A 25,387-nucleotide genomic window follows, 5' to 3' on the forward strand; every position below is an offset into this window, starting at 1 on the left:
AACTCTTTCCACTTTTATTGTCAATGAAGAAATAATCAAATCTATATTACAATCTTAAAAACAGTAGAAAATGTGAGTAAAAATGCAACGGAGGCTTTTTTCTCTTTAATGTGGAGACCATTATTACAGGGTGGTGAAACCATGGGCTTGTGTTACTTGATTTGAGAACTAGCTGTGGCGTAAAAATCGTACCTGGCTACTCAAGGAAACACCTCTTTCCAGATGGATCAGCCTGACATCTTGGCAGTAAAATTAAATACTAGAAACAGAAAAGGGTCGGGGACCCACCCCAGGGCGAGGCCTAACGCTCAGTCCTACATTTACAAAGGGACCGGTGGCCCCCGCCGGTGACCACCCGCACCGCTCGGTGCCATCGCTGCCCAGGGCCCTGCTGCGTCCCCTGGGGGGGTGCAGGCTGGGGAGGTCCAGCAGCCAGCCCCACACTCCAGAGGCTGCCCCCCAGCTCTGGGAGGCAGGTGGAGGAGAGCACGCTGCCCTGAGGGAGGCCCCAGCACCCCAGTGGGTTCCTCGGCGTTTCCAGCTGTGCCCGGCAGACCTGAGGGAACACCTGGAGCATCCACGGGCAGGTCCTGAGCGCTGCTGGGCAGCGGCAGGCAGTGGTCGGTGCGGGGAGGAGCTGCAGCAGTCGTTCGTAGTGGTGTTAGTCACCCAGCAGGCCGACGGAGGGGAGTTTTTGGTCTTTCAGTGTGCAGGACTAGTGCGGCGCTCTCCTAGCACGTCCAGACCTGCGGAGAGACAAGAGGAACCCATGGCAGTGACCGTTCTGAGCAGCTCTGTGGGCTGCTCTTCATCATCTTGTGGATGCTGAAAGCCCAAAGAGAGACTCGGTAACACCCTCTGCTAGGAGTTAAACCTCCCACCCTCTGAGAACCATCCCCTTGTTTGTCTGAAGCCAGCTCCTACCTCAATTTACACCCTACTTCTAGCACTGGCAGAGCCCAGAAGCCGGAGGAAACCAACCTTTACAGTGCTGTCCACAGCGCCGGAGAACAGGCGGCCCCTGGAGACGGCGAGGGCAGTGACACTGCCCTGGTGCCGCAGCAGTGTCTGAGTGCAGATCATGTTGTCCATGCTCCACACCTGTGGGCACACAGGAGGCGTGAGCCGAGCGCGGGGCACAGGGCTCTGGCCCAACCCTCGCAGCGGGAGGGAAGAGCACGCCGAGTGCCGCAGGGTTTGGGCCAGATGGCAAATTAAAAGCGGGGCCATGTGGTGGGAAGGGAAGAGGATTCCCCGTCCTCCCTCTCCCTCCCTCACGCCCACAGTGCTGCCCGTGCTCCAACAGCAGTGCCAAGCACACGGCCCCAGCTGCACGGCCCCGGACACGTACCCTGAGGGACCGGTCATACGACGCACTGAAGACTTTGGTTTGATCCGGCGTAGAGATGACAGCGAGGGCGTAAACCGTGCCCACGTGGCCGGTCAGCGTGCGGACTTGTTCCTTTGTCTCTATGTCCCAGACCTGCAGGAGGGGAGCAGGGCTCACAGATCACACTGGGCTGCAGCCACCACCTTCTGGTGGTGCTCACCTCCAGGACAGGTACTGCGCACCCATGCTCTGGATGTGCTGTGTCTGACCAGCCTCCCATCTCCTCGCCCATCTCCCCCAGCCCCAGGCCACCACAGGCATCAAACCCCCGCAGCCCTTACGTGGATGAGGTTCTCGTAGGTGCCACACACAATGTGGTGGTTTGTCACAGCGATGGAGTACACGCTGCCTCCTGACGTCTGCAGCACGTGCACGCACTCCAAGTTCCGGATGTCCCAGATCTGAAAGAGCCAGCACTGATGAGCAAAGTCCTGCTGCCTTATTTAGCTGCCCAACTTTGGACATCAAGACTGAAAAACTTGCAGAGATCGCATGCCTTGTGTGTGTGACTATGCACACACGTGCACACGCAACCCAGTCCCTGATAGCACTAGAAACTGATGCAGGCAAATTAATAGGGATTTATTAACTGAGGAGGGAACCTTCAGATTCTCTCGTGTCACCCAGATGCTGAGAGGTGAGCTACTCATCAAAGCCTGAGCCAAGACAGACGAGAGCATTTCGGAAACCACACGCAGATTGATGGTAACTCTGCACCCAGGCAATGACCTTCTCTTATCAGCAGGACTGGCAGCACAGATAGCACTGCAGGAGCTGCAGGGGCAGCGTGAGGCGCCGTGGCTGCGAGGCCGTGTTTCATCTCCGCGAGCATCCCCGAGCAGCTGCACACACGGGGACCAGCCAGAGCCCCGCGTTTGTGCCTGCACTGATGGGATCAGCACAGTAAAACCCCACGTGCCAGCAATGCCGCAGCAGTGCCCTCTCATCTGAGCCTGTTGTCCTGCCCAAGCAGCCCAGGCTGCAGAGCACAGATGTGTATCAGGGACAGCCGACGGCTCAGGACTGCCACCAGGCTCACCTTGATTGTTTGGTACGATCCACTGTAGAGATAGTTTTGAGAAGCCACCAGCGCGCGCACCCAGTGATTGAGACCTGTCAGTTCCTTCTTCAGCTTGAGCTCGGTTCCCACAATATCCCAGACCTGTGGAGAGCACAAACACACTCAGTCAGTCAGCACAGGGCCCTGAGAGCTCACCAAGTGGAGCCCTGTGCTGATTCTCCTGCCTCGTGGGAATCAGTTGCGCCCGCAGCCTGGCAGATAAAACCCACAGTAATGAGGCAGAATAAGCCTCTTCCCCGAGGGTCTGGGAGAACTAGCTTGGAGCCTGTGTTACCACAGGCAGAGACCTTTCCTTAACAGAGCCTTGGGCTTGGAAAACCTAAACCAAAACCAGAGTAAAAACCTGCTCTGGACTTCCCCTCGCAGCCTGTCCCCAGGACGCAGGGCTCCATTCCCACAGCTCCTGCTGAAGCCCTCAGCACGCAGAGGCTGACGGAGCTCACGCTGCTGCTCCCAGCAGTGCTGCTGACCTCTCGGCTCACCGGGCAGCAAGTGGCTGAGGATGACCACAAGGAAAGGCCCCACGTTCTCCTGCTGCTCGGTGCTGTCACCGCAGCCCCACGCACTCTGCAGACAGCTGAAGCACCCCGGGCCCCAGCTGAAGAAAAGAGCATGCGCTCTCCTACAGATGGACGCTCCCAGAAGCTGTCTCACCAGGAGCTGGAAGCAGAACCACGGGAATCTAGCCAAGGCTTTAAAGGGCAGCTTGCAAAGCTGTTCCCTTATTTCTGCATGTTTTAGGAAAAGAATGCAGATTCAAGATCCTTCGGAGGGGGGGGGGGTTCAAAACAGGCAGCCTGAAGCAGCAGCCAGCTCACGATTTGCAATGCTCTGAGCTGGTTTGTTGGGGGCCCGAGGATGCACACACTCAGGAACTGCCAAGGAACTCCACCTGCAGCCTCAGGTTGACAGGGTTGGAAAAAACAAACATTTTCTCAGCCAGCATCTCTGGCCAGCACCAAGCACAGGCTAAACCTCTGCAGTGCTGGCTGCTCCGTGTAGCTGGGCTTTCCTGTGCTGCTCTGGAGAATGGAGCAACCAGCTTAAAGACCAAAATGCCACCTTATTCCTGCTTGGAAACTGCTACCTGACAGCTTGGAGCATCAGCCCCCAACTGGATCAAGAGGAGCCACCCCCGAGCTCTACCTTGATGGCTTTGAGGGAGCCGCTGAACAGCATGTTGTGCGAGGAGACCAAAGTGCAAACAGGATTGTCGTGTGCTCGGATCGTGTTCACTTTCTGCAGGTTCTGAATATCCCAGACCTGCAAAGGAGAAGAAGAGTGCCCGTGAGGGGCAGGGGCAGGCCCCTTGTGCTGCAGCCCTTCCTCTTTGCCTCCAGAGCTGGGAAAAAACAGGCAGGAGAGGGCACCTGGGGGAGCCACTGGCCTCACCCTGCCCCAGCCCAGAGCCCCCCGAGCTCCCCAGGCAGGAGGGGAGCAGGACATCCAGGCAGCAGGAACACCTAAACCCAACCCACAAGGAACTTGGCTAAAGGCCCTAGATAAAGCACACACGGGACATCAATCCTACACCACTGGCAGCCGAAGAGCTCCGTAGGAAAAAGGCTGCAAGCTCCTGCTGTACAAGAGCCCGGGGCTGCCTGTAAATCTCACATCTCCACCCCCCAGCAGGGCAGGGGTCCTGGGTATACTCACGATAATGGTGCAGTCAGCAGAGCCGCTGTACAGCTTGTTCCTGAAATGTCACCACAAAACAAAAGGAGGTCAGTGACGGAGAGGAGCCAGTGCAGGGCCCCAGCTCGCTCCCAGGCACCGTGCTGGGCGAGGAGCTGCAGTCCAACAGCCTCACTGGGCCAAGACCCAAGGCAGCAGCCCCAGGAGCAGAGCCTGGGCTTGTGGGGGGGCCAGGCTGGTTTTTCTCTTCCAGCAGCAACCCAGCACCCCATGGGCGAGCAGGGAAGGAAGCCGGGACAGCAGGGGAAGCCATGGAGATAGGCACTTTGTCAATTTTTAAAGAGCAAAGAGGCAAGATGCGAGATTTATGAAGAGGTTCACCTAAAGGTGAGATCTGGGACCTTGTGAACCTGCAGGCCTCCTCGCCCCACCACCCACGCCCTGAAACACGTGCACAACCCTGGCACGTGCAGGACTTAGGGTGGGAACCGCAAGGACATGCTCGGGAGCCCCCAGTGCTCGCAACCCTCTCCTGCAGGGCACGTGTCCCTCTCCACTCACCCCTGGATGCAGAGAGCCAGTACAATTCCATCGTGACCCTCCAGGGTCTTTTGGCACTTGTATGTGGTACAGGTATCCCAGACCTAACAGGAAACACAAGGCAGCAGCGGGTCACACGCCTGCACACACGGCAGCTGGGGAGCCGGGCAGGATGTCAGCAAAGCCACAAAAGCATGGAAAGGAGGAAACAGACGGTGTCATCTGGGCACCTGTGTTCCTGGCTCCCAGGCACAGATAAGCATGTCTAGGAAAGGAAATTTACTGCAAAGGGTCAGGCTGAAGTTAACAAGAGGCACTGAAGAGGAGCACGCACCAGCCCTCGCCAGCACCGCCTTTCAGAGCCCCAGGCCAAAACACCACACTGAACCACAGCAGCAGCTCCCAGCCTCCTGTTTTAGCATTTCACACCCTGTCCCTGGGGCTCAAGCAGCACAGCACGGCCTGCTCTGCCACCACAGAGTAATTCTACCCTGTGGTGGCAGAGTTCAGCTTCCTCTCCAGAGTGAAGGCAGGAACGTGGTGCTCACTTGGCTGGGCGGTGCCCAGAGCAGCCAGGACAGGGCAGAAAGCTGTTCTCTTTCACTAAAATGCAGCAATGTCCATTTTCTTCCATGTGGCTTTGCTCTCCCTCAAAATAAAACTGAACCACAGCCCTGCTGCTGGCAGGGCTCATGACACAGCTCCCCAGCTCAGCCAGCAGCCAACGCGGTGACACTGGGAACTGTTGTTTAGGTGGCACTGGAGCAGTGCTGTCAGTTTGAGTTACTGAAAACAGGGCAAAGAAAAACAAACATGCCATAAAATGGAAAAAGGACACATTTTATCAGGGAAAAACGTTTTTTCTAAGATGACTTTTTGTAACAATGGAAAATAAAAGCAGAAGCTGAAATAGGTGCAGATGCACTAGACACCACATAAAGCAAAAAGACAAGCAGCAAGAACGAGATTCTCATCAGGGTTTCACAAAAAGCACTATTTGTCTCTCGATTTCCCTATCATGTAACATTTCCTCACAGCAAAGCCAAAGTAGATTTTGCCCAATTATAATTGCAAAGATTAATTTAAGGTTTCAGGAGAAACCTTGGGAAGTAACACCCCTCTCAGCCTCCCGGCTGAACTGGAACTCAGCTTCTGTCCCACCTGGAACACAAAACAGGAGGCAGGGCCCTTACCTTAATGGTTTTGTCTGAAGAGCCACTGAAGAGCAAATCTCCTATGGAGTAAACACACAAACACCAGACAGGGCCCTGGTGTCCCACGAAGGTCCCCTTGCACTTGAAGATCTGCTGAGGGTCATAGGCTAGGGAAAGAAGAGGGCAGGTTAGAGGGGGAGAAGGGTGCTGCACCACGTCGGGGTCAGTTTGGAGGGGACAGGGCTCCCTGCACCAGCCCGGCACTCTCCTTGCACCCCGTGCTGTTGCAGCAGTCTGGCCAGAGAGTCTCGTGTCCCACCCTTCCAGCACGTTGATTTATCTTTGCTTTGAGCCCCAGGACTCATCTCCCTCATGTAACTGCCAGGCTGGATCTAGGGACATCTCCAGCAGCTAGGAACCCCGCAGCACTGAGTTAGTGCCCACTTGGCCAGTGCTTCTGGCAAACAATCTCCCACCAGTCTCCTGCAGCGGTGTTGATCCTGCAAACAACTCACTGCTTCCACCGCAGAAAACTGGTACTTTTTATATCTGGTACTTTTTATAAAATGGTACTTTTCGTATCTGAGACCTAGCCTAAAAAGGCTCGCTGCCATCACCCCAAAACCAGCCCGAGCGGATGAGAACTGTGCATACTCACATCCAAGGATGCCCATGTTGAGTCGAGCATTAATGTGGGAGAGCTCATCCTGAAAAACAGAAGCAGCTGCATGAGCTGCAGAGCTATCACCAGCAGCTTGCCCCTCTGAGCATGGCTTTCAGATTGTCCCCAGCCACTGCTAAAACTGTTCCTGCCCTTGGACAGATCTTGCCTTCCCGTGCATGCCCTCCCTTAGCAGCTGACTCATTCTCCGAGTGGAGGTCTCCTGCTCTAGGGCTGCCTCCCTCCCTGTCACCTCTCTCCAGAGACCACGGGGTTCTGTCAGCATCTCGGACCTGCACTCAACTCTTCAGTATTCAGGCGGGCAGAGAAACACCTCTCAGAGCATACTGTCCGTCCCCTGCCATTCACCAAACTGCTAAAAATAATCAAATCGGTTACAAGGGCTGCTTGTTCAGCTGGGCTTTTGAAGCCCACTTTGCTGAAGAATTGCAAAGTCTCTTTGTAGCCTCCTTCATAGCCCAGTCCCTGCTGCATCCACGAGGACCCACTTCATCAGTGTGCTTAGGTAAGCCAGGGCAAGCTCCTCCCAGTCAGTGCAACCAGTGGGATGCAGCCTGCTGGAGCTAGGGAAGAATGTCTAACCAACATCAGTGCTTGAATGAGGTCCAAAATCATGAGACACCTCTCACTCCCAGCTTGCTAGCAGGGATCTGCTTGTCTGCCTGCTTTCTCTGCAGGCAAGGAGGACGTACTGTCCCTGGCTACTGTAAAAGGCAGAGGAGTGCCCAGGCTTTGGAGCAGAGGGCTCTCTCTGCAGCAGGGGTACTTTCCTCTGTTAAAACATTTCAAGAGCAGCAAGAGGCTGAGAAAAGGCAGCAGAACCAATTAAAACAACAGCCTCGATGCAGCACCCAGAACACACCCCCTGAGCCGCCTTTAACTCAGCCTAGAGGAAACCTTCACCCACCCCCAGCCCCAGTAAAAACAAACCAAACCTGGGGGGAGCAGAGCCAGCAAGCTGGAGGGAACCCCAAAGCCTCCCCCACTGCAGGAGAAGCTTAACGAGTAGCAAACCCACAGCTAACTAAGCACAAGCCCTGCCAACCCCCGGGCCCAGCCCCATCCTCACGTTCAGCATGGAGGCATCCCTGCGGAACTCCATCAGGTCCTCGCTCAGCTTGCTCTGGTTCTCGTCCAGCACATCTACGAGAGATGGAGAGGCCCACGGTCACTGCAGAGGCCCTTACAGCATCCAGGGGAGCAGGCAGAGAACACCCCTGGCTGCCTAACCTCCAAACGAGGAGGGAAAAGCAGGCAGGTGTCTGCTGCTCTAATGCAAATTGTGCTTAGATGCTGAAGACCCGGCAGATTTTAGAAGCAAGTCAGGGCTGGGCATGGCAAAGACGTGCAGGAAACGTGTATAACGTAGCAGCACTGCTGGCTGTTCTACTCGCAGACTCACCGAACTTGAGCTCCAGGTTCTTCTCCAGCTGGTCAATCTTCTCCGAGAGCTTCCCCAGCATGGAGCGCAGGAAGGCAATCTCCTGGTCCTTCTGGGCCATTGCCACCTGCATCTCATGGAAGCGATCGTCCGTCTGCTGCAGGAACTCCTTCAGACCCTCAAACTTGCACGTCTCCAAGTGGGTCTCGTAAGTGTCTTGGTTTCCTATGAATGTGCACCTACAGGGGGAAGGCAGGCACTGGCTGCAGCAGTGCTCCCAGTGGGAGAGAGCTGCTCAGCTGGCCCCAGCTCCGTGGGTCCCCAGCTGCTCTGCTCCTCCTTCCAGGAGCAGTGGCACTGTGGCTCACCACCCTGCTGGGTGCAGGTGACTGCAGGGTGACAGAGAGGCCAGGAGGTTCCAATTCTTCTGGCCAGGGCTCTGTCCCCAAACTATCTGTCTAGGCAGCTGCAAGGAGCAGCAGATTTTGGGCAAGAGACAGAAGATGGTGTCACCATGAGCCCCATCTTAGAGCCATCAAAACCAGTGGAAAAAACTGCAGCTGCTTCCCACTGAAAGCACCAGCTCCTTACCCGTACTTGGAGTGGGGACACTTTATGTGCTCGCACTCTTTCAGATGTGCCTCCAGGTTCATTTTCAGGAGAGGCGGGCAGCTGGGGTTGTTGGGGCAGCGAACGGGCCTGTAATCACAGCTGCTTTCATGGTCTCTGCCCACGGAGAAAAGCAAAAGGAAGGAAAATCAGCAACAAGCGAAAAATGAACGGAAACCCCGCAGATCATCAGGAAAGGAGCTAACCAGGCCTGTGACACTGTCAGGTGATCAAAGCCTCCTGGCCTAACGCTGTGATGCCAGCCTTAAATTCTCATCTGGCTAGCAAGTTGAGAGCAATAGGCCGCCTTTATGCAGGGAGCAGCTGCTCTTGCAGCCGATGGGCTGAGGCTCCCGACAGCTAGCAGCAGCAGATAATGGCCAGGTGATAGGGAAGAGAGTCAATACACTGAGGATGGGAAGGGAAGTGCATTTCAGAAGGCTCGTTCCAAGGATACAACCATGCTAGCTCCTTTTACAAAACGAATCCCAAAGTCCTTGCTTGAGCACAGTCCCAGTGTTTCCCCCAGGGTGTGAGGTGGCTGCTTTCACGCTGTGCCCCCTGCCCTGATGCTGAGACCATCAGGCAAGCCGTGAGCAGAGAACAGTCACTTTCCCTGAGACCAGCCCATCTGCCCCCACGCTAAGACTGAGATGCAGTGGAAAAAATTGTCCCCTCGAGTCACCCTGCCCAGTCCCACACCACACACACCCCAGCAGGTCTGGGATGGGAGCTGCCCTGTCCCTAGGAGCTGCCGGGCAGCTCGGATACAACAAGTGCTGGGGGCAGAGCCCGTTCCCCGCGGGGAGGCTGCGTGCTGGTGACAAGCCACTTACTTCCTGGCACTCAGCTTAATTGTAAACGGACACCCACGGGGATCCACCTCGAAGGCAGCGGGCTTGCTGCTGGCTGCGGGCCGGCAGCCATACTTGCAGTGAATGAAGAGCTCCCCGATCTGCTCAGCCACGGCGATGTTGTTGACCACCACAGTCAGTTTGGCGTTGTCCACGGGGCACTTCTCTAAAAGGTGGGGAAGAAAAAGAGAGTCAGCAAGGGCTGGGACACAGCGGGAGCGTTTCGAAGAGTCTCCGTGTGGAGATTTTATTCTTTTGCCTTCTCTGGCCAAGCCAGCCAACTCCCAGGTTGGTGACAGCAGCCATGGAGCCATAATATTCACAGAACATCTGCAAACCATTGGCTCTGCTTTGCCTTGGAGCTCGGTGAGCACTTACAGTTGATGTCCATCCCTGATAACTTGAGCTAGCTGCCAGTGCAGGAGCACCATGCTGAGTCAGACTGCCTCGTGCTTGCTGAAGTGCGAGATTATTCACAGACAGTGTCCCCAGAGCTGCTGGTGCCCACACATAACCCAGTCTCCCACCCAAACCCGGGGCTCAGCACCACTGCTAGCAGTGAAAACAAGCTCTGAGGGCAGGAGCAACGCAGGACTGCAATTGCAGAGCCTTTTGCTACAAATCTGTTGGTTGGGATAGATGTAGGACAGCGCAGCGACAGAGAAGTTGGCATGCAAGGCAGAGGGACCCCTGACAGGTGGAAGATGAACATCTCAAGGCAGAAAGAGCTACTGTTTTGCTGGGCTCCTCGGGGAGCTTCCTCAGGGCTTGTTGTTCTGGCAACGTGAACGGCCCGGCTTTGTGCTGAGCGGCTTTCCAAGAGGGGCAGGGGCTTGTGCCAAGCGCTGTACTCGCAGCACAGAGCCCAAACCAAGCGGGAGCTGCTTGGGGCAGGCTGGCAGCCAGGCACTTGGGCTCCACCAGGCTCCTGGAAGAGCTGGGGGAGCCCAAAAAGCCCCGTGAGCCGCTGCTTGTGGGGACGGGGAGCTGCCACTAATGGGCTGGGGGAGGAGGGCTCTGCTGGGCCTCGGCCAAACACAGCCCCTTGTTCCCTGGACAGGCAGCCACAGAAAGCTTTCACTCTGAAATCAATGGGTCAAGGCTGGGCGAGATGCACATTATCCTGGGATTATCCATGGCCTGTTCCTGGATTTGAGAACATCCTGTGCCCAAGGGCCAGCCCAGCCCCCTGGTGCCCATCCTGCAGCGCATACCATGGGAGCTCAGGGCTGCACAGCCCCCAGCCCAGTGCCTCGCTGCTGCAGTGGTAGCCTGAGACTGACAGCTTGCTTTAAGCCCTTCTTTCTGCAGGTTTCTTTTTAAGTGAGAGCAAACAAACCAGAAAATGGCAGCATTTTGGCTGCATCACAGGAGAACAGTTGTGTACTCACCAGATGTTAAGGCACATCTTCTACAAAACGTGTGCTGTGGAGACAAAGGGAACAGCAGTGTCAGCGTAAACAATGGAAGATAAATTACCCCCTGTGGCTAACGATGGGGAAGGATGGAGATACCACAGCCTGTGGCACAAGGGCCTCAGCAGCTGTTCTGCCTGGTTTATAGCTCGGGGCACTCTTGGGTCTGCAGCGGAGGGCAAAAACCAGCCTAGAGGGGGCAGCTTGCAGGCAGCTGAGACTCCAACACAGGTCCTGTGCCTGAGAGGTACCAAGCACGTGGTTTGGTGCTTTGAGGACCCTGCCCTGTTCAGGATCAGGCCACAATCATGGTGCAAGCTAAAGCCAGGGAGATGTTCTGCCATGCTGCAACTCCTACCCTTCAAGTCCACACACAGTTTCTCTACTTCACCCTCCACTTTAGCCCGTGTTACTCCTCTCATTTTCCTGAGAAGCCTCCAAGGAGAAGAACACCAGCCTCTCCCTGTTCTGGCCAGTCGGTTCACTGCATGCACTCTTCTGTAGCTCTGTTGGTGAAGCTGTCCTGCTGCCAGGTGCATGGGACAGCTGGTTTGTAAACCCATTAAACACACTGTAAATATTGCCACTTGAAGTAGCTCTCTGCGCTTCCAGCAGAAATGTACAGCAACAGTTTAACCTGATAAAGTGGCAAATTCAATCTGACATGCTAACGAATATAAAGCAAGGCACAAAGGCTGCAGCATCTCACTGGTCCCGAGCTCACCCTTGGGTCCCCTGGGCCCTCCTCAGCCACATTCCCCTGGCAGCAGCACTGCAAGTCGCCCTTCAGAGCTGTTATCTGCAGCCCTGCTCACGCGGCCTTTTCCTGCCCTGCACAGCTGCAGGGTGCTCTCTCCAGAGCTGCCAAACCAGGGCTGCAAATGAAGCCAGCCTGCTTCCTGCAGGAGACTCTTTTTTTTTTTCCATATTAACCAGTAAATCTCAGTGTCTCCATGAAGAGCTGCTCGCTGGAATGATGCAGGGGAACTGCACCAGCCTCCAGCACCTTTGGGGATAGCACCCCCCCTGCAATAAACAATCCCGCCCTCTGCTCTTGTTGTTAGAGCTCCATCCGAGCACTCTGAAGCATGTCAGGAGCATTAGTGATCTCGTCACAAAGCCATCTCTCTTCACATGTAGCACAGAAGCAGGAATAATATACGGTTTCTATTAAATTCCCAATAAAATGGAATATAGAAGAATATTCATAATACTCTGTGCCTTTCATTAGCGGATGTCAAATCCCTTTGCAAGCATTAACTAAATGAAGCTGCAAGCCATTGTCTTATATATGAACAACTGAAAAGCAGCAGCTTCTGGGGTGCCAAAAGGCAGCAGCACTCTGCAGAGCCCTGCGGGACAGGGAACAAGGAGTTTTGACCTCACTCAAGCCCACCAGGGACCCTGAGTTTGGCCAGGACTGGGAGGCGAACGGCCCTCCTCTACTGGGAAAAGCAGCAGAGTTGTGAGCAAGCCTCAGGCTTCTCTGGCTAACTGTGGTGCCCTCACACCCTGCTGCAGACTGGTTCAGAGCCACCCTGTGGGGAAACCTGCCTGCCACACGTCCATCAGCATCTTTGCTCCCACCGTGGACTATTTCCCCCAGCCAGGCACTGCCTCTTCTTTGTTTCAAGCTGGCAGCCTCTGGGGACCATCAGGCAGGGCTCGGCTGGAGGTCACACAGGGCATCCGTGGGACCCAAGCTCGTGATTTGGAGGAGAGCCGCCTTACCCCACAGGTTGTGATGACTGGATCCTTAAACACACTACAGCACAGCTGGCAGCACAGCTTCACGGACGGCTGTTCAGCAAACACCAGTGGCTCCTGGAGAGAAGAGGGAGCGGGGCAGAGAGCACAAGAGTTAATACAAAGGCAAGTGTAAGTGTCCCTGGTAGTAAGCCTGGAGTTCAGTATCCATTTTAAAACATCTTGTCCTTTTGTATTTTTGAAACGTCCTGACGGAAGGGCTCTTTCATTCCCTTATGATACAGAAATAACATTGCATGTACCAAAATGGGCTCATTTTGTTTTGTTTACCCCCTAAGCCTGCTGGTGTGCGGGCTCTGGGCATGGCACCTCCGAGAGGCACAGCTCCGAGAGGCACAGCTCCTCACCCCACAGCAGGGCAGAGCCTCACGTTTCAGAGCATTTCAGGCCAGCCACTGCAGTCCCGTCTGCCTCTTCAGCCTGCGCTGCTCTCAGAGCTGCAAACACGACCCCCTGGCTTCCCAAACACAAATCACACATTTTTACCCTAGATCTGTGGCAAAACGCCTCCTGACCTTTTATGCATCCACAAGCTGAGCGTGGCTTAAAGGTAGCCTCCCCCTGCAAGGGTCACTTGTGGATGATTCCTTGCACCCTCCTGGGGGCTTACAATCAAATCAGTGGGGTGCCACACTGCCCTAAATGCAGGATGGGGGCTGTGAATCAGTGGGGAATGTGTTAGCCTCGCTGCCCAGGGCCAGACCACCAGCCTGGAGATTTACAGCCCCCTGCTGCTCTGTAGCAGAGCTGGGGAATCACACACGACTTTGCAAAGCCTTAGAGTTTTTTCTGAGAAGCAGAGTGAGGCCACCAGTGTCCCCTCTTTACGTATGGGGAAATGGCACACAAGGAAGCAAAGTAACTTGCAGAAGTCAGTGGTGAGAGCACAATTATAACCAACGGTCCTGACTGCCAGACTTAGTTCCCAGTCCACATGAAAACCTGTCTGCTCTAGCTCCATGCACTCACAGGTCTGCTGAGCTACTCTTTTGACAGTGAACTTCCTCACGCTGCTCCTCCAGACAATCCCCAATACCTACTGGCTCCTCCTCTTCCTCATGGAGTGAGAACGTCGAGCGCAAGGACATGTTGGACTCGGAGTGCAGCGAGCGGACGGAGATAGCGGAGTCAGAGCGCCGCGGGGTGCTGATCGGAGGCTTCAAAAGACAAAACCCAAACCTCGTTACTGCAGATAATCCCCCCCAGCTCCAGAACCCCATGCACGGAGACTTCGGGTCCAGCCCCCCCTCCACGACACTCGACTGCTCCATTTGTTCAGCCCCTCTGCCGAGCTGCAGGAAGGGCCCCGGGGAGCAGCGTGCCTGGTGCCTGGCTGCTGCCTGCCACCCCTGGGGATGCCACAGCACCCCCAGGGACAGGACGGGCACCAGCCAGCTCCAACTGGCCAACACGAGCCGACATCTGCATCCCAGGCACAGAATTTTCTCAAAGGTGCATTGGTTTGCTACTTACTGCGCCCACCCGCGAAGCAGAGGCTTGGCAGGATTAATCCTTCACCGAAAGCTCTGCAAACCTCCCCCCGAGACAGCTCCCATCTTCTGCAGTTTCTCTAATCTCTGCAGCAGCACTTGTTGTTTCGCTCGCTATCTAGCTTCTGCCAAATTTCTTTGCGTAAGTGCGGAGACTTCCTTCTATTCAATTCAGCAACAGGCTGGCTTCGCCGCTTCCTGCTCGGGAGGGGAGAGCTAAGTGGACGCTGCCTGCACCAATCAAGCAAAATCCCACAGCTACGGCAGCCTTGGGGTGGGCTTTGAGGGAAGGCTGCCGTGGAATAGCGGCCGGTAGCGCACCCCAAACGGCGCGGCATCAACCAGCCAGGACGCAACCCAGCACCAAAGCTTAACTGGAGACCCAGTGGCTCCGACTCCACTGCCGCCTCCCGAGCTCCTTCCAGCGGCCCTGCTGCTGCTCCAAGAGGGGCTCTCCCTGCCCCTGGGGTCCCTCAGCCCTGGCGCTGCCTACCTGGGACCGGGAGAGCTCCGTGCAGGAGATGCCAGCACCCCGGGCTGCTGCCCTGCGCTGCCGTGTGAGCACAAAGCCATTTCCTCCTGCTCAGTCTGAACCTCCCGAGCTGCATTCTGCGTGCTCACCCGGGGAGAAAGCGTGCAACAGCAGACCCAGGGGCAGGCAAACACAATGAAGGAGGCCAGCGGAGCAGGCAGGAAACTCAGCAATACAAGATGTGAGCTTCAGAGACCACCTCCCCAGAGCCAGACCATGCTGCAGGGTGGGAACAGCCCCCGTTGGGCTGCAGGAGAGGAGCAGAGCAGGATCCTGCTGGCTCTCCACACTGCCAAGCTTCATAATTTCTATGATCCTGGGACCCTAGGAGCTCAGAAAGGCTGCATCTGCTTAGCAGCCAAAGCATAAAGCTCTTTTTCTTAAAGAAGGCATGTTTATTGGTCAAATATGTAAACCTTGAGGAGGAACAGTTATGAGGTAAATCAATTTTATGGGCATCCATTAATTTTATTATTTCCCTCCACTAGTAACAGAAGTTATTAAAATAAGGAGAGTGACTGTGCACAGCTCCCGGTGCGGAGGTGAGGCAGGGAGCAGGGCAGCACAGGAGGGCTCTGCAGGCAGCAGCAGCCCCTGGGGTCCCCAGGCCAGCACAGGGCACGCAGAGCTCAAACATCATCTGATGGAAGGCGACTGGCTTGTAGCTGGGCTAACTCAGTCCTGAACGAGTCCCCTCCCATCACACCAGCTACAAAAGCAGCCCCTGGGTGAAGGCTGTAGCACAATCCTCGTTCCTGTTCCCCACAGGCATAGCAGGGCTGGGAGCACGTGGCACTGCTTGCAGGGGGGGCAGCAGATGCTCAATAATCTCCGCCTTGCACGCAGAACACTGCTCGGCTCTTGGTTTCATTAACAGAAGCTTTAAAAAGAAAGAAGTGGGGAGAGGGGTCACAGGAGGGCTCTGACTCTTCTCCAGCTGTCCCCGTGATGGCTGACAAACCCTTGGCAGCTTCTGGAGGAGGGAAAACTGGGTGATCAGAAAGGGAAATCCCAGATTAATTCTTGATGAAGCAAAGAAAGCTTCACGAAGGGGTTAGCAAAAGTTTGTCTGGAGCAGAGCAGGGCTGTGGTGCTCATCGCCAGCTAGCAACACAAGCTGCAGGTTGCTTCCTGACCCTCTTGTCAGTCCTTTTGCTGTTTTTGCCTAACAATCTTTAGCACTCCAGGGCAGAGGGGCTGATGCTGTCCAAGAGGACTGAGGCTAGGTGCTAGGAGAAATTTCTCCTCATCTTCGTGCACCCCAGTTTGTAACACAGGTTTCCAAAGGAGCCAGGGGGCTTCTCCATCAGACATGGATGAGTTTAATGTCCCCTGCACCTTCAGACAAGTCCTCATCTGTACTCTAAGAACTGCACAACTCATGAAGAGGGTGAAGGGAGCACAGCACGCAGCCCACTGATCACTGCTGACAGCCACGGGCTCCTTGGAACCACGGTCCAGCACCCCGGGGTCAGCGATGCGAGGGAGAGCTGCGTGCGCCAAGGACACGAGCCAAATGTTCAAAGGACTTTTTGAAAAACAAACACATGCTCACATAAAACACAGCAAGATCTCTGAGCAACAGAAGGAACTTTATAGGATGCTGACAATGAAGCCTTTTTGCAATCTGGTGTCAGTGTATTTTGAGAAGCGTTGCAGCTTCACACTGGTGCTGCGACCCCAGTCCCTGCCAGCACCTCACTTATTCAGCAGCAGTGATCCATTTTCCCTGGCTCTGAAGCTGGGTCCCCTAACCTGACAAAGTTTACAAGTCCCTAGCACGAGGGGTCTGTTACTCACATGCTTAACTCACAAGCAGGAGCGTGAGGCTACGAGATACGGCTGGAGCACTGCGGGCACGGGAAGATGCAGGTCTCAGTGCTATTTGTCTGCCCACTGAGGTTTGCTTTGCTGTTGCTGATCTTGATTTAATTGATTTTGTCAATCTAATTTCTCTTTAAGCAGCTAACCCCGAGGCCTGTTGGATCAGTAAATTCCCCCCAAAAGAAGTTACTGAGAACTGTGTGAGGTGAATGAGGAAACTGGAGGCCAAACTGGGCAGTGCCTTTCTGCAGAGGGTCTGCGAGCCACGGGCACGCTGTGTGGCAGCAGCCCCCGCTGATGTAATGCAGGAGCTGGGCACAGCCCCCAGGGCCGGGCATCCCACTCTGCAGGTTTCAAACCTGCTCCTCTGGTCAGAAGCCCCATCTGGAGGTGGAAGGAGGAATATATTTTCTGGTCCTAACTGCAGGTCCAGCACGCTCTGACGGAGGCTGAGCAGCCCCAGCCCCAGCCCTCGCTGCCAACAGCTCTGTGTTCTCCTGCATCCAGGGGAGTCAGAGCACCCCGCTCACACCAGGAGGTGGGTGCATCCCCACAGGTAGGTCTGGGGGTTGTGTAGCTCCTGGTAACCACGCACCATTTCCAAGCAGTGCCAGCCTAATGCCCCAGGCCAGAAGCAGCCTCTGATCCCCGCTGCTCCAGCCATGGGAGCAGCCAGGAAACGCAGAGGCTGCTCCTGCCTCCAGTGCAGGCACCTGCAGCTGATACTACACAGCTCATGGGAGCGAGGAGGGAGGTGGAGATGCCCAGAGGAGCACCAGATGTCTCTCATGTGAGATACAAGCAGCTAAGCCATTCACCAGGGGGGGCCTGGCAACACCTACCATGCCATCGTCCTCATCTCGCGGGGAGTAGGTGAGCGTGCTGGAGGAGGATGGGGTCCGACGATGCTGCTTGAAAGTATTGGTCCCGTCAGCTTTAATGCAAATTAAAAAAAAATCAATTAGGCTCCATGGTGACATTCCCAAGCTACAGGTATCTGTAACTCTAAGCGTTCCTTGGAAAAGGCACAGAGAAGGGATTCCCCTACTCCAGTTCCTGACCTGGACACCTCAGTGCAGCCAGGATAATCCTGATCTCCGATAGCTTGCTGAAAAGCATGCAATCTTTCAAAGGTAGCTTGCCCAGCAAAGAGCACAGATAACATTCTGCCAGGTCCAGGTCCAGAGGTTAAGAACACTATTAAAAGGAAACCTTACACTCACACGTATCTCAGTCACCCATCAGAAACTGCTTAGATTAAGGGAGCTCTGGCTATTTCTCGGAGCACAAAGGACACGTGCTATATTAAACTGGGGATGGTTGGAGAAAGGTAGTATTACGGAAGTTCATCAAGTTTTAAATGTATATATTTAGGAGTCCAAAACCATCCAGATCCCAGAGCCCTGTACAAACATAATCCAATCACCTCCCCCCAGCAAATAGCTCATTTCCTTATCTGAATCAGTGTCAAGTGCCACAGTTTCTTATCTTTACTAAAGTACGGATATTTTTATTCCCAAGTGAAACCAGATCTCTTCCTGCATTCACGCCATGTGTCAGAGCTCAGACTCCTCAGCTGCTGGGCTTTGAAGAACAAAGCACAAGGATTTGATTGAGCAGGTACACTCGCACCCCCTCCTGTCTGAGCTAAAAACGGCCATGGGGGTTTTACCAAAGTGTCCAGAGTGACTCACGGGCAGGCTGAGAGCGAACATTTGGGACTAAACTCTGTATCAGACCCTGTTGTACCACCCTAACTTCATCAAGGGCTTCCCAGTGGTACTGTAAAGCCTGTGTAACAGGAGAAAATTCCCGTGGATGCTTGTTCCATCGTGTCTGGGGATCTGATGCCGTGATTAAATAACACTGGGGCTGCAGACTACTAAAAGCAGCACCTCGGCACCTGTCTGTAAGGAACACTTTGTGACTCTCCCAACAGCTTCATGATCTGTGAAACAACCAGGAAAAGTCTGCTAGGATTCACACGCACTGCCCCGGGGAGAAGCTCCACACATGAAACGTGCTCACCCTTTGTGATGGTTGTCACAGCAGAGTAGGCCGGCCCAAAAGTTGTTTCCATTCTTGTCTGAAATATGGACAGAAGGAAGGTCAGTGTGTGTCAGTGCAGCACAGCCTGAAGACCTGCTACCTCTCCTGAGTTGTGGATATACACAAATATAGCGTAAATATTCCCAAGTTTTATCTGTGGATACCTTTAAAGGGGAGAAAGTACCAAATCCTCAACAGCCATCTTCCTTTCCTCAAAAGGAGGGAGGAAAACACGAGAAGTGCCCCTAGCCCGGCCCCTGCTAAGAGCGAGGCTTACCCCGTTAGTGTTTTCAGAAGTAGTGATGTTTGTTGTGCCACTGGAGAAACGATTGTAGCGAGCGTTCTTGTTTGAGCTCATAATCCAACCAGCACGTGTTAGTCATGGGAAGTTTGCTCTGTGGAAGACAGACAGAAGGAGAGTTAGGATCCCTGCATGTATCTCTGGGCTCAGAGAACGCTCTTTGGTAGCATTAAGTCGAAGCATGTACCTAAATTCACATAACCCTGGATTTTCAGAAGCAAGCAGCAAGGTCAAAGTCAGCCCCTTTCAAATCACTCCTGAGCACTGTGAGGAATTTTCAAAGAATCAGTGTCTTTTAAAATGATTTCTTAGTCACCTGAACACTGGAATACCCGTAATCTAGAAGTGCACAACTGCTCCAACTGCAGACACAATCCCAGCCCCAGCAGAGAGCAGCCCTACACGGTCTCCATACCTGGTCCTCTCTCCCTCTTGGTTTGAGTGTAGGTCTGAGCACCTCCTCTGCTGCTGCCCCACACCCCACTGGGATCAGCAGCAGGATCCCGACAGGGAGCTGCCTCTGCCAGACACAGCAGGCCCAGAGCAGAGCACACCACGACGGGCAGATTTGGGCTAAAGCCACAGACACAAACCTGACCCCACAGCGCGCCGAGGGAGCTGTGCACGCGTGGAAGGCAGAAAGGATGCGAGGCTGTCCCGGTGAAACCTTTATCCCGCTGCCTCAGGAAGAAAACTCACTAAATTAGCACATTTCTGTTCTCAGATCCCACTCACAGTCTGTGCCCAGAAGCAGCCAGCAAGGTCTGGGTCATCGGCCAAGCCCAGGAACCTCCCCTCAGAAGCCAGCCGAGGGGCTCGCTCCTCACTTCTCTTCCTCGGTTGTTTACACAGGGCTTCAGATGGGCTCAAATTTGCAAAGTATTGCACAATACCCTGCGGAAACACTGCGACTGGCTTTCTTTAACCTCTGCTGGAACCTGCTGCTGGCTGAGGGCACAGAGCCCCGCTGCTGGCTGGGTCCCACAGGATGCTCCCAAACAGCCTCCTCGGGAGCCGGGTACCAAGGCTGCTCCCCCAGGAAGGAGCTGAGCCTCTCTGCCGTCGTATGGAGATGCCTCTGGCCTGGACAGAAGTTTCCATCACAGCAGAGAGGCTGGGCATGGCACAGAGCTCTCCTCCCGGGCGCCCTGGCAGCAGGAAGGGACTGCTGGCACTTGCAGCCCGTCCCAGCCTGCGCAGGCGCTCCAGGAGTAAGCTGCTCAGGGAGAAATCCCGACCACAAGCTCCCTTCTGCCCAAGGTACGGTTAAATCTCCTTGCTCTCCTGCCAGCAGCAGAGTCCAAGGGCTGAACAGACATCTGCAGCGAGAGCAGGCTGGCCAAAACCAGCTGACTAAAACAACCCAAATCCCTCCCCGCGGGACAGGAGCCGCTGCCAGCAAAGGGCCTGGGAAGTTGGTGGGAGAACAACCGGGAAGCTGTGGGGGCTGTCGGCCTTCTCCTACCCGAGGGCGAGGAGCCCGAAATCCCCAGGGGTTAGGACTTGCCAGCAGCCCCCTGCTGTCCCAGGGGTCCCAAGAGTTACCCCCGAGTTGCCTCCCCAGTAGCTGCACACGCACCCTGCCCCAAAGCCCAGGGAATGGCTGCAGGAGCCGACCTCAACAGAGCTTGGATAAACCCAAAGCAAGGCAGGGGGCATGGGGACTTCCCCCTCCTTGCTCGTAATCACGTCCCGAGCCCTGCAGCGTGGCAGAGCAACCTACCTGCCAGCAGCGGGGAGCTGCTCGTGTCTGCTCTGAGCAGAAACCAGAGGAATGCGAGCAATGGGAAAAATCTCCAGCGGGACAGCAGCCGGTCTGCAGAACCCCAGCCACCACAGGAATATCTGATTTCAGCCCAAATCTCGGCAGGAACCACCGCAGCAGAGCAGGCACCTCCCTGAGGATGCCTTCACACCTCGAGGGGCTGAGAAAGGCTTTTACCAACTGGCAGCAAAGCTAAAAGGAGGCAGCAGAGATGGTCGTGCAGTTAACACCAGCTTCCTACAGCATTAGCAAAAATCCCTGCTGCGTCCCTGCACCCCGGCCCTCTGGGACCGGAGCAGAGGCGATGCCAACAACCACACGGCGAGTTCCCAGCTGCCTCCTTACGGAAGGGGTGTGCTCTGTGACCTAGAAGGAATAACCGAGTTCCTGGAAGCCACGGGATCCTCCGGTCTGCAAAGCCTTTCCTCGATGACCGAACACCAGCGGGCTCCGGGAATCCCCTGAGCAGCCGGTGGCAGCAGGTCAGGGGTGCCGGGAGCGCTCCCACCTTCCAGCCCGGGACTCCACAGGGTGACCCTTGGATTTACACTGATCCGGGCTGCAGAGGCTGTGGTCCGGGCTCTCCTCGCCTGGAGTTTGCTTGTTTGTTTGTTTTTTTTTAGCGCAACCGCGCCGCTTTTGACCATAAAAAGCGAGGGGAAAAAAAATCTCCCCTGGAAAAAGGAAGCTGTGGGAACCCACTGCTCACCCAACCACGCGGCTGATGGTAACCAGATGCAAGGCAGGGCCGGGCCGGCTTTCAGCGTTTCCACACACAGCAACCAGCTCGGGCTTCGGAGGCTCAGCGAGGAGAAAAGCCTCGAAACTCCTCGTTTAGGGCAGGGAAGGAAAAACCCAACCACCGCTGGTTGCAGACAGCTGGGGAAAGCAGCACTCTTTTTTTTTTTTCCCCCACTGCAGAAGCCAGGAGAGGCAGCACGAGGCAGCTCCCTGCTGGCTGCCTCCAAGCCCAGCAGCACCCCTCGGAGCAGGGAGGGGAACGGTGGGGGCAGCAGTGCTGATCCCGGGGCCCTGATAAAGGAAGGTGCCTGTGGGGCTGCTGCTGGCACCCCCGGCTGCAGGGCATCGCCCCGAGCACCCGCTCACCTGGCTGCTCCCAGCAGCTCCTCACAGCCAACCTCAGGGACACGGCCACGGCTTCGCGGGGAGACGTAGGGCTGGCAGAGCTCGTGTCCTCCATAAACGCCACGTCGGCTGCCTCGTCCCGGTTCTGGAGCCAGCTCCTGACGGGGGAACCTTGTTGTCGCGGGCACAGCGGCAGCGCTGGGCTCCGTGCCCCTGGGGAGGTGGTGGCAGGGCGCTGGGTGCTCTCAGGGAAAACACAGCACCCCGGGGAGTGGCTGCCGGGCGCAACGCCCCGCTGCAAGGCGACTGCTGAGAAACCTGCAAACAGCCCGGCCTTACGCAACATTGCTCAGCTCCGTGCCCTGCGTCTGCTTCCTTCCTTCTCCTTTTTCCCTCCCTGGGGTCACCGAGGCTCTCTGGGGCCGCTGGGCTGGCTGGGTGTAAGGGCAGGCCCGGAGCCATCCCGCTCTGCGCTGAGCTCCCCGGCTCCACGGGACGGACACTGACAAGTTTCTGTTCCTCTTACCACGCCGCAGGCAGAGCCACGAGGGTTACACGTCCCCTACAGTGCTGCCACATCACCGGGGGAATATTCCTACCCCAGATGAGCTGAGCTGCCCCGACAGCCCCGCTCAGGGATTACACCCGCTTCCTCGGGCACCTCAGCAGCTCCTGCAGGTGCAGGGCTCCTCAGGGCAGGTGGCAGGGGACATCAGGTCACTTTGGGCAGGCTCCTTCCGCCTTGTTCAGCACCAGGAGGCACAAAGGAGGCAGGGTTCCCGAGCTCAAACACCAGCTCTGCTACAGGACAGGCCCTGCAGCCTCCTGCTCAGTGCCTCTGGAGGAAATCGCATCCATTTCCCAAGTGCTTGTGCAGCTCAGCACCGGCAGTTACAGAGCATCGTGACGATGACACGAGCACCCAGTCAGACTGGTAGGACACGGGGCAGAAGAACACGCATCATTTCCTTCCCCTGCTCTCCCCAGACACCTTCCAGGGCTTTGACACTTCACGCCGTGCTCTCGTTTGCCCTCTGGGTGCAACCAGACCACTTCGGGGATCCATCTGAAACTCACCAGCTTCTTTACAAATAAAAGATTCCATCCAATCTCAGTCTCATGGGCCTTTTTTTTTTTTTTTTTGTACAGTTTCTGACTGAGAACAAGCAGAAGAGCCCAACCCAAAGAGCTGGCACCTGCTGTAAGGGACAGAAACTGCAGTGCCTCACAGCTACCAGGTGAGCCGGGCAAAGTATCATTAAATTAGCGATGTCAGATCCCAGACAGATAAGCACCGAATTCTTGATTGCTGACGAAATCAGCGGATGTTGCCCCTTCCACCACAGCACAGCCACCGCCCAGTTTCAGCCAGAAGCACCCTCCAGCGCCCCGCAGCTCCCCACCATCACACCAGGAGCTCTCCCTCCGTGAATCCTGAGGGTTTCACCTGTCTGACACCACCGGGGACAACCTCAGGGAGCACTTGCTGGGGTCCCTGTCACACAGCCTCGGGACACTCAGGACCACAACAGGAGCACGGGGCAGCCCCAGCCAGCTGCAGGCACCGCTTCTAACCCCGCGCTGGACCTCAGGTACCTGCTGCCCCCACTCTGATCTAAGCAGGGCTGTGAGAACAGCTCGGTTCCCCCACTGCTGCCCCGAGGGAAGCAGCCCGGGCTCACCAGCAGGGCCCTGCCCTCCCGCAGCACTCACCGCAGGCTGCCCGCAGGGGCAGGGGGCGGCAGGGCCGCGAGCCCCGCAGCTTCGGGCAGCTTCCCCCGGCCAAATCGTCCCTTCGGCTGTGTGCCTGCGGCTCGCAGTGAGGTAAGCAGAAAGGCACGCAGAGCAGGGGGGACTTGGCCAGCCAGCTGGAAAAGCCCCGCACGGCCAATCCCTGCCGCGTTAGGAGCAAAGCACCTCCTGCTGCACACAGCTCTGTGCCCGGGACCCGAGGAATCCGCAGGGACGGCTCAGCCACCTCCCACTTCTCAGGGAATCGGAGTTTCTCACCTTCCTTAGCCAGTTCCCGAGCTGTTCATAATGCTGCACATCCAGCAGCCCGCAAAGCAGCACCGGAGGCGCCCCGGGGAAAAACCATTAGCACGGAGCTGCCACGGAAAGCGCCCACAGCAGCTCCCCGTGGGGCAGAGCAGGCACACACACGGTCACACTGCGTGAGCGCCGCCCCGGGGCACGCAGCCCCCCCTCCCCGCAGCTCAGGTTCACTCCCTGACCGAACACCCTGCTGCCTCGGGTTTGGCTTGGGCTTGGTGAAATTTTACCACTGCTTGGCGACACCGAACCTCACTCCCCACAGAGCTGCCCCTCCTGATGGCAGCTTCACCTCTTCAGCTGGGAGCGATCCCGATGCGCTGAGCCAGGCACCGGGGGGGCTCGCACAGCCCGGGGGGCGCTGCCACAGGCCCTGGGGGTGCCGAGGGGCAGCTTGGACGCGGTGCCCGGGGACAGAGCCCAGCGGGGAGGGGGGGGTGGCAGCACGGGGTAACCTCGCGGGCCCTCCCCAGCCCTAAGGGCCCCGTGAAGCCACAACGGGAGCTGAGGGGTTCGTGCTGTGCCTGGCCTCACCCCGGGCCTCCCCACCCCGCACCCGTGGGGGCAGCAGCGCAGGGCCCGGCCCCTACAGCCCCCGTGCGACCCCCGGGAACCCCCAGACCCCGATCCTGGAGCCCCCCCCGGCCCCCCCACCGCCCGCTGCTGCCCCCCCAGGCCCGGCCCTGCCCCCCCTCCCCTCCCCGCCCCCTCCCGGTCCGTACCTGGCAGCGGCCGGAGCTGCCCCGCCGGGCCCCGGCACATCGCGGCCCCGGGCCTGGCCCCGCTGCCGCCCGGGCCGGAAGCGCCGCTCCCCCCGGTGCACTTCGGGGTTTGTAGTCCCGCGCTCCCAGCTTCGCCCCGCTTCCTCGCCGCGCCTCCCAAACGCCCGGACTACAAATCCCAGCGGCCCGCGCGGCATAGAGCGGATTGGCGCTTCCGCGCTCAGGAGGTGTTACAAGCGCTGTTGCTACTGGCTTCGCTCGGGCTCCGCCGGGAGCCAATCGCGCGGCGCCGAACCGCGCCTCGGCTCGCACCGCGCCACTGAGGAGAGGAGGAGCGGCAGCCAATCAGCGCTGGTAGATGGGTGAGGGCGATCACCCCAACTGGTGCCGATTGGCTGAACCCACGGGCAGCCTGGCCAATAGCGGCAGGGAGGTGGTTATAAAAGGCTCGGCGGGGGCGGAGTTGGGCCTTTCCGGCGGGCAGGTAGGTGAGCGGCGGGCGGGGCGGGGAGGGGAGCGGCGGGGCCGGGAGCGCCACACGGGGCTGGGGTTGGGGCTGGGCCCTGGCGAGCCGGGGATGATCCGACCTTTTCTGACACCTCGTCTGAGGGCGGCGGGTGGCCGCGGCCCCTGCTGATGCATCGCGGCTGAGGCTCGAGGGAGCGGCGGGCCGGGCTATGCGGGGCGCGGCGGGCTGCTCTCACCGCGCTGCCTTCTCTCCGCAGGGCCGGCGGGACCCGCATCGCAACGGCGGACCGAGAAGGGAGGCACGAGGGCCTGGTGGGCGCCGTGGAGCTCCGGGCGGTGAGGTGCACACGTGTGTGATGGCCTGCTGCTCCTGAGACGACTCGGGAAGCTGTGCGGGACCACGAGGTGCTTGGGGCAAGTGGAACAGGGGCTGGGGTAATGGCCTGGTGGGCTGCGTGTAGCCGTGACCCCAGGCGTAACGTAGGCATCAGGCTGTGAGTACAGCAAGGGATGCACCCGAGTACGGCTAAAAAACTCGTCTGGGGTTGCTGTATCAAACAGTGAAACTGATGCTTTTCATGCTGTACAAT

The 25,387-nt window shown here is 57.0% G+C and overlaps 1 protein-coding gene and 1 non-coding gene across 4 annotated transcripts; one reads left to right on the plus strand and one right to left on the minus strand.

The window, feature by feature from the left end:
- TRAF7 (TNF receptor associated factor 7) lies at window positions 1-24,415 on the minus strand. Of its 3 annotated transcripts, none has more exons than XM_032197909.1 (21): window positions 24,330-24,415; window positions 18,681-18,798; window positions 18,383-18,440; window positions 17,197-17,288; window positions 13,549-13,665; window positions 12,473-12,565; window positions 10,718-10,751; window positions 9,309-9,492; window positions 8,455-8,589; window positions 7,885-8,102; window positions 7,552-7,625; window positions 6,459-6,507; window positions 5,840-5,967; window positions 4,668-4,750; window positions 4,128-4,167; window positions 3,618-3,734; window positions 2,430-2,552; window positions 1,672-1,791; window positions 1,352-1,483; window positions 982-1,101; window positions 1-746 (listed from the first exon to the last, which is right to left on the minus strand). In XM_032197909.1, exons 2-21 carry the CDS (start codon window positions 18,759-18,761, stop codon window positions 732-734), a joined length of 2,013 nt encoding a protein of 670 aa, XP_032053800.1. In that variant the 5' UTR covers window positions 18,762-18,798; window positions 24,330-24,415; the 3' UTR covers window positions 1-731. The 3 variants fall into 3 exon arrangements, with proteins under 3 accessions (XP_032053800.1, XP_032053801.1, XP_032053802.1); XM_032197910.1 differs by lacking the exon at window positions 24,330-24,415 and adding an exon at window positions 21,577-21,673; XM_032197911.1 differs by lacking the exons at window positions 17,197-17,288; window positions 18,383-18,440; window positions 18,681-18,798; window positions 24,330-24,415 and adding an exon at window positions 13,982-14,174.
- A 483-nt stretch (window positions 24,416-24,898) lies between these two features.
- Window positions 24,899-24,985, plus strand: LOC116495524. Its single transcript, XR_004253950.1, has one exon. It is a non-coding gene; the product is annotated as a small nucleolar RNA SNORD60 (small nucleolar RNA).
- The last annotated feature ends 402 nt before the right edge of the window (window positions 24,986-25,387 follow it).

This window comes from Aythya fuligula, chromosome 15 (assembly GCF_009819795.1).
Source record: "Aythya fuligula isolate bAytFul2 chromosome 15, bAytFul2.pri, whole genome shotgun sequence".
Lineage (NCBI taxonomy): Eukaryota > Metazoa > Chordata > Aves > Anseriformes > Anatidae > Aythya > Aythya fuligula.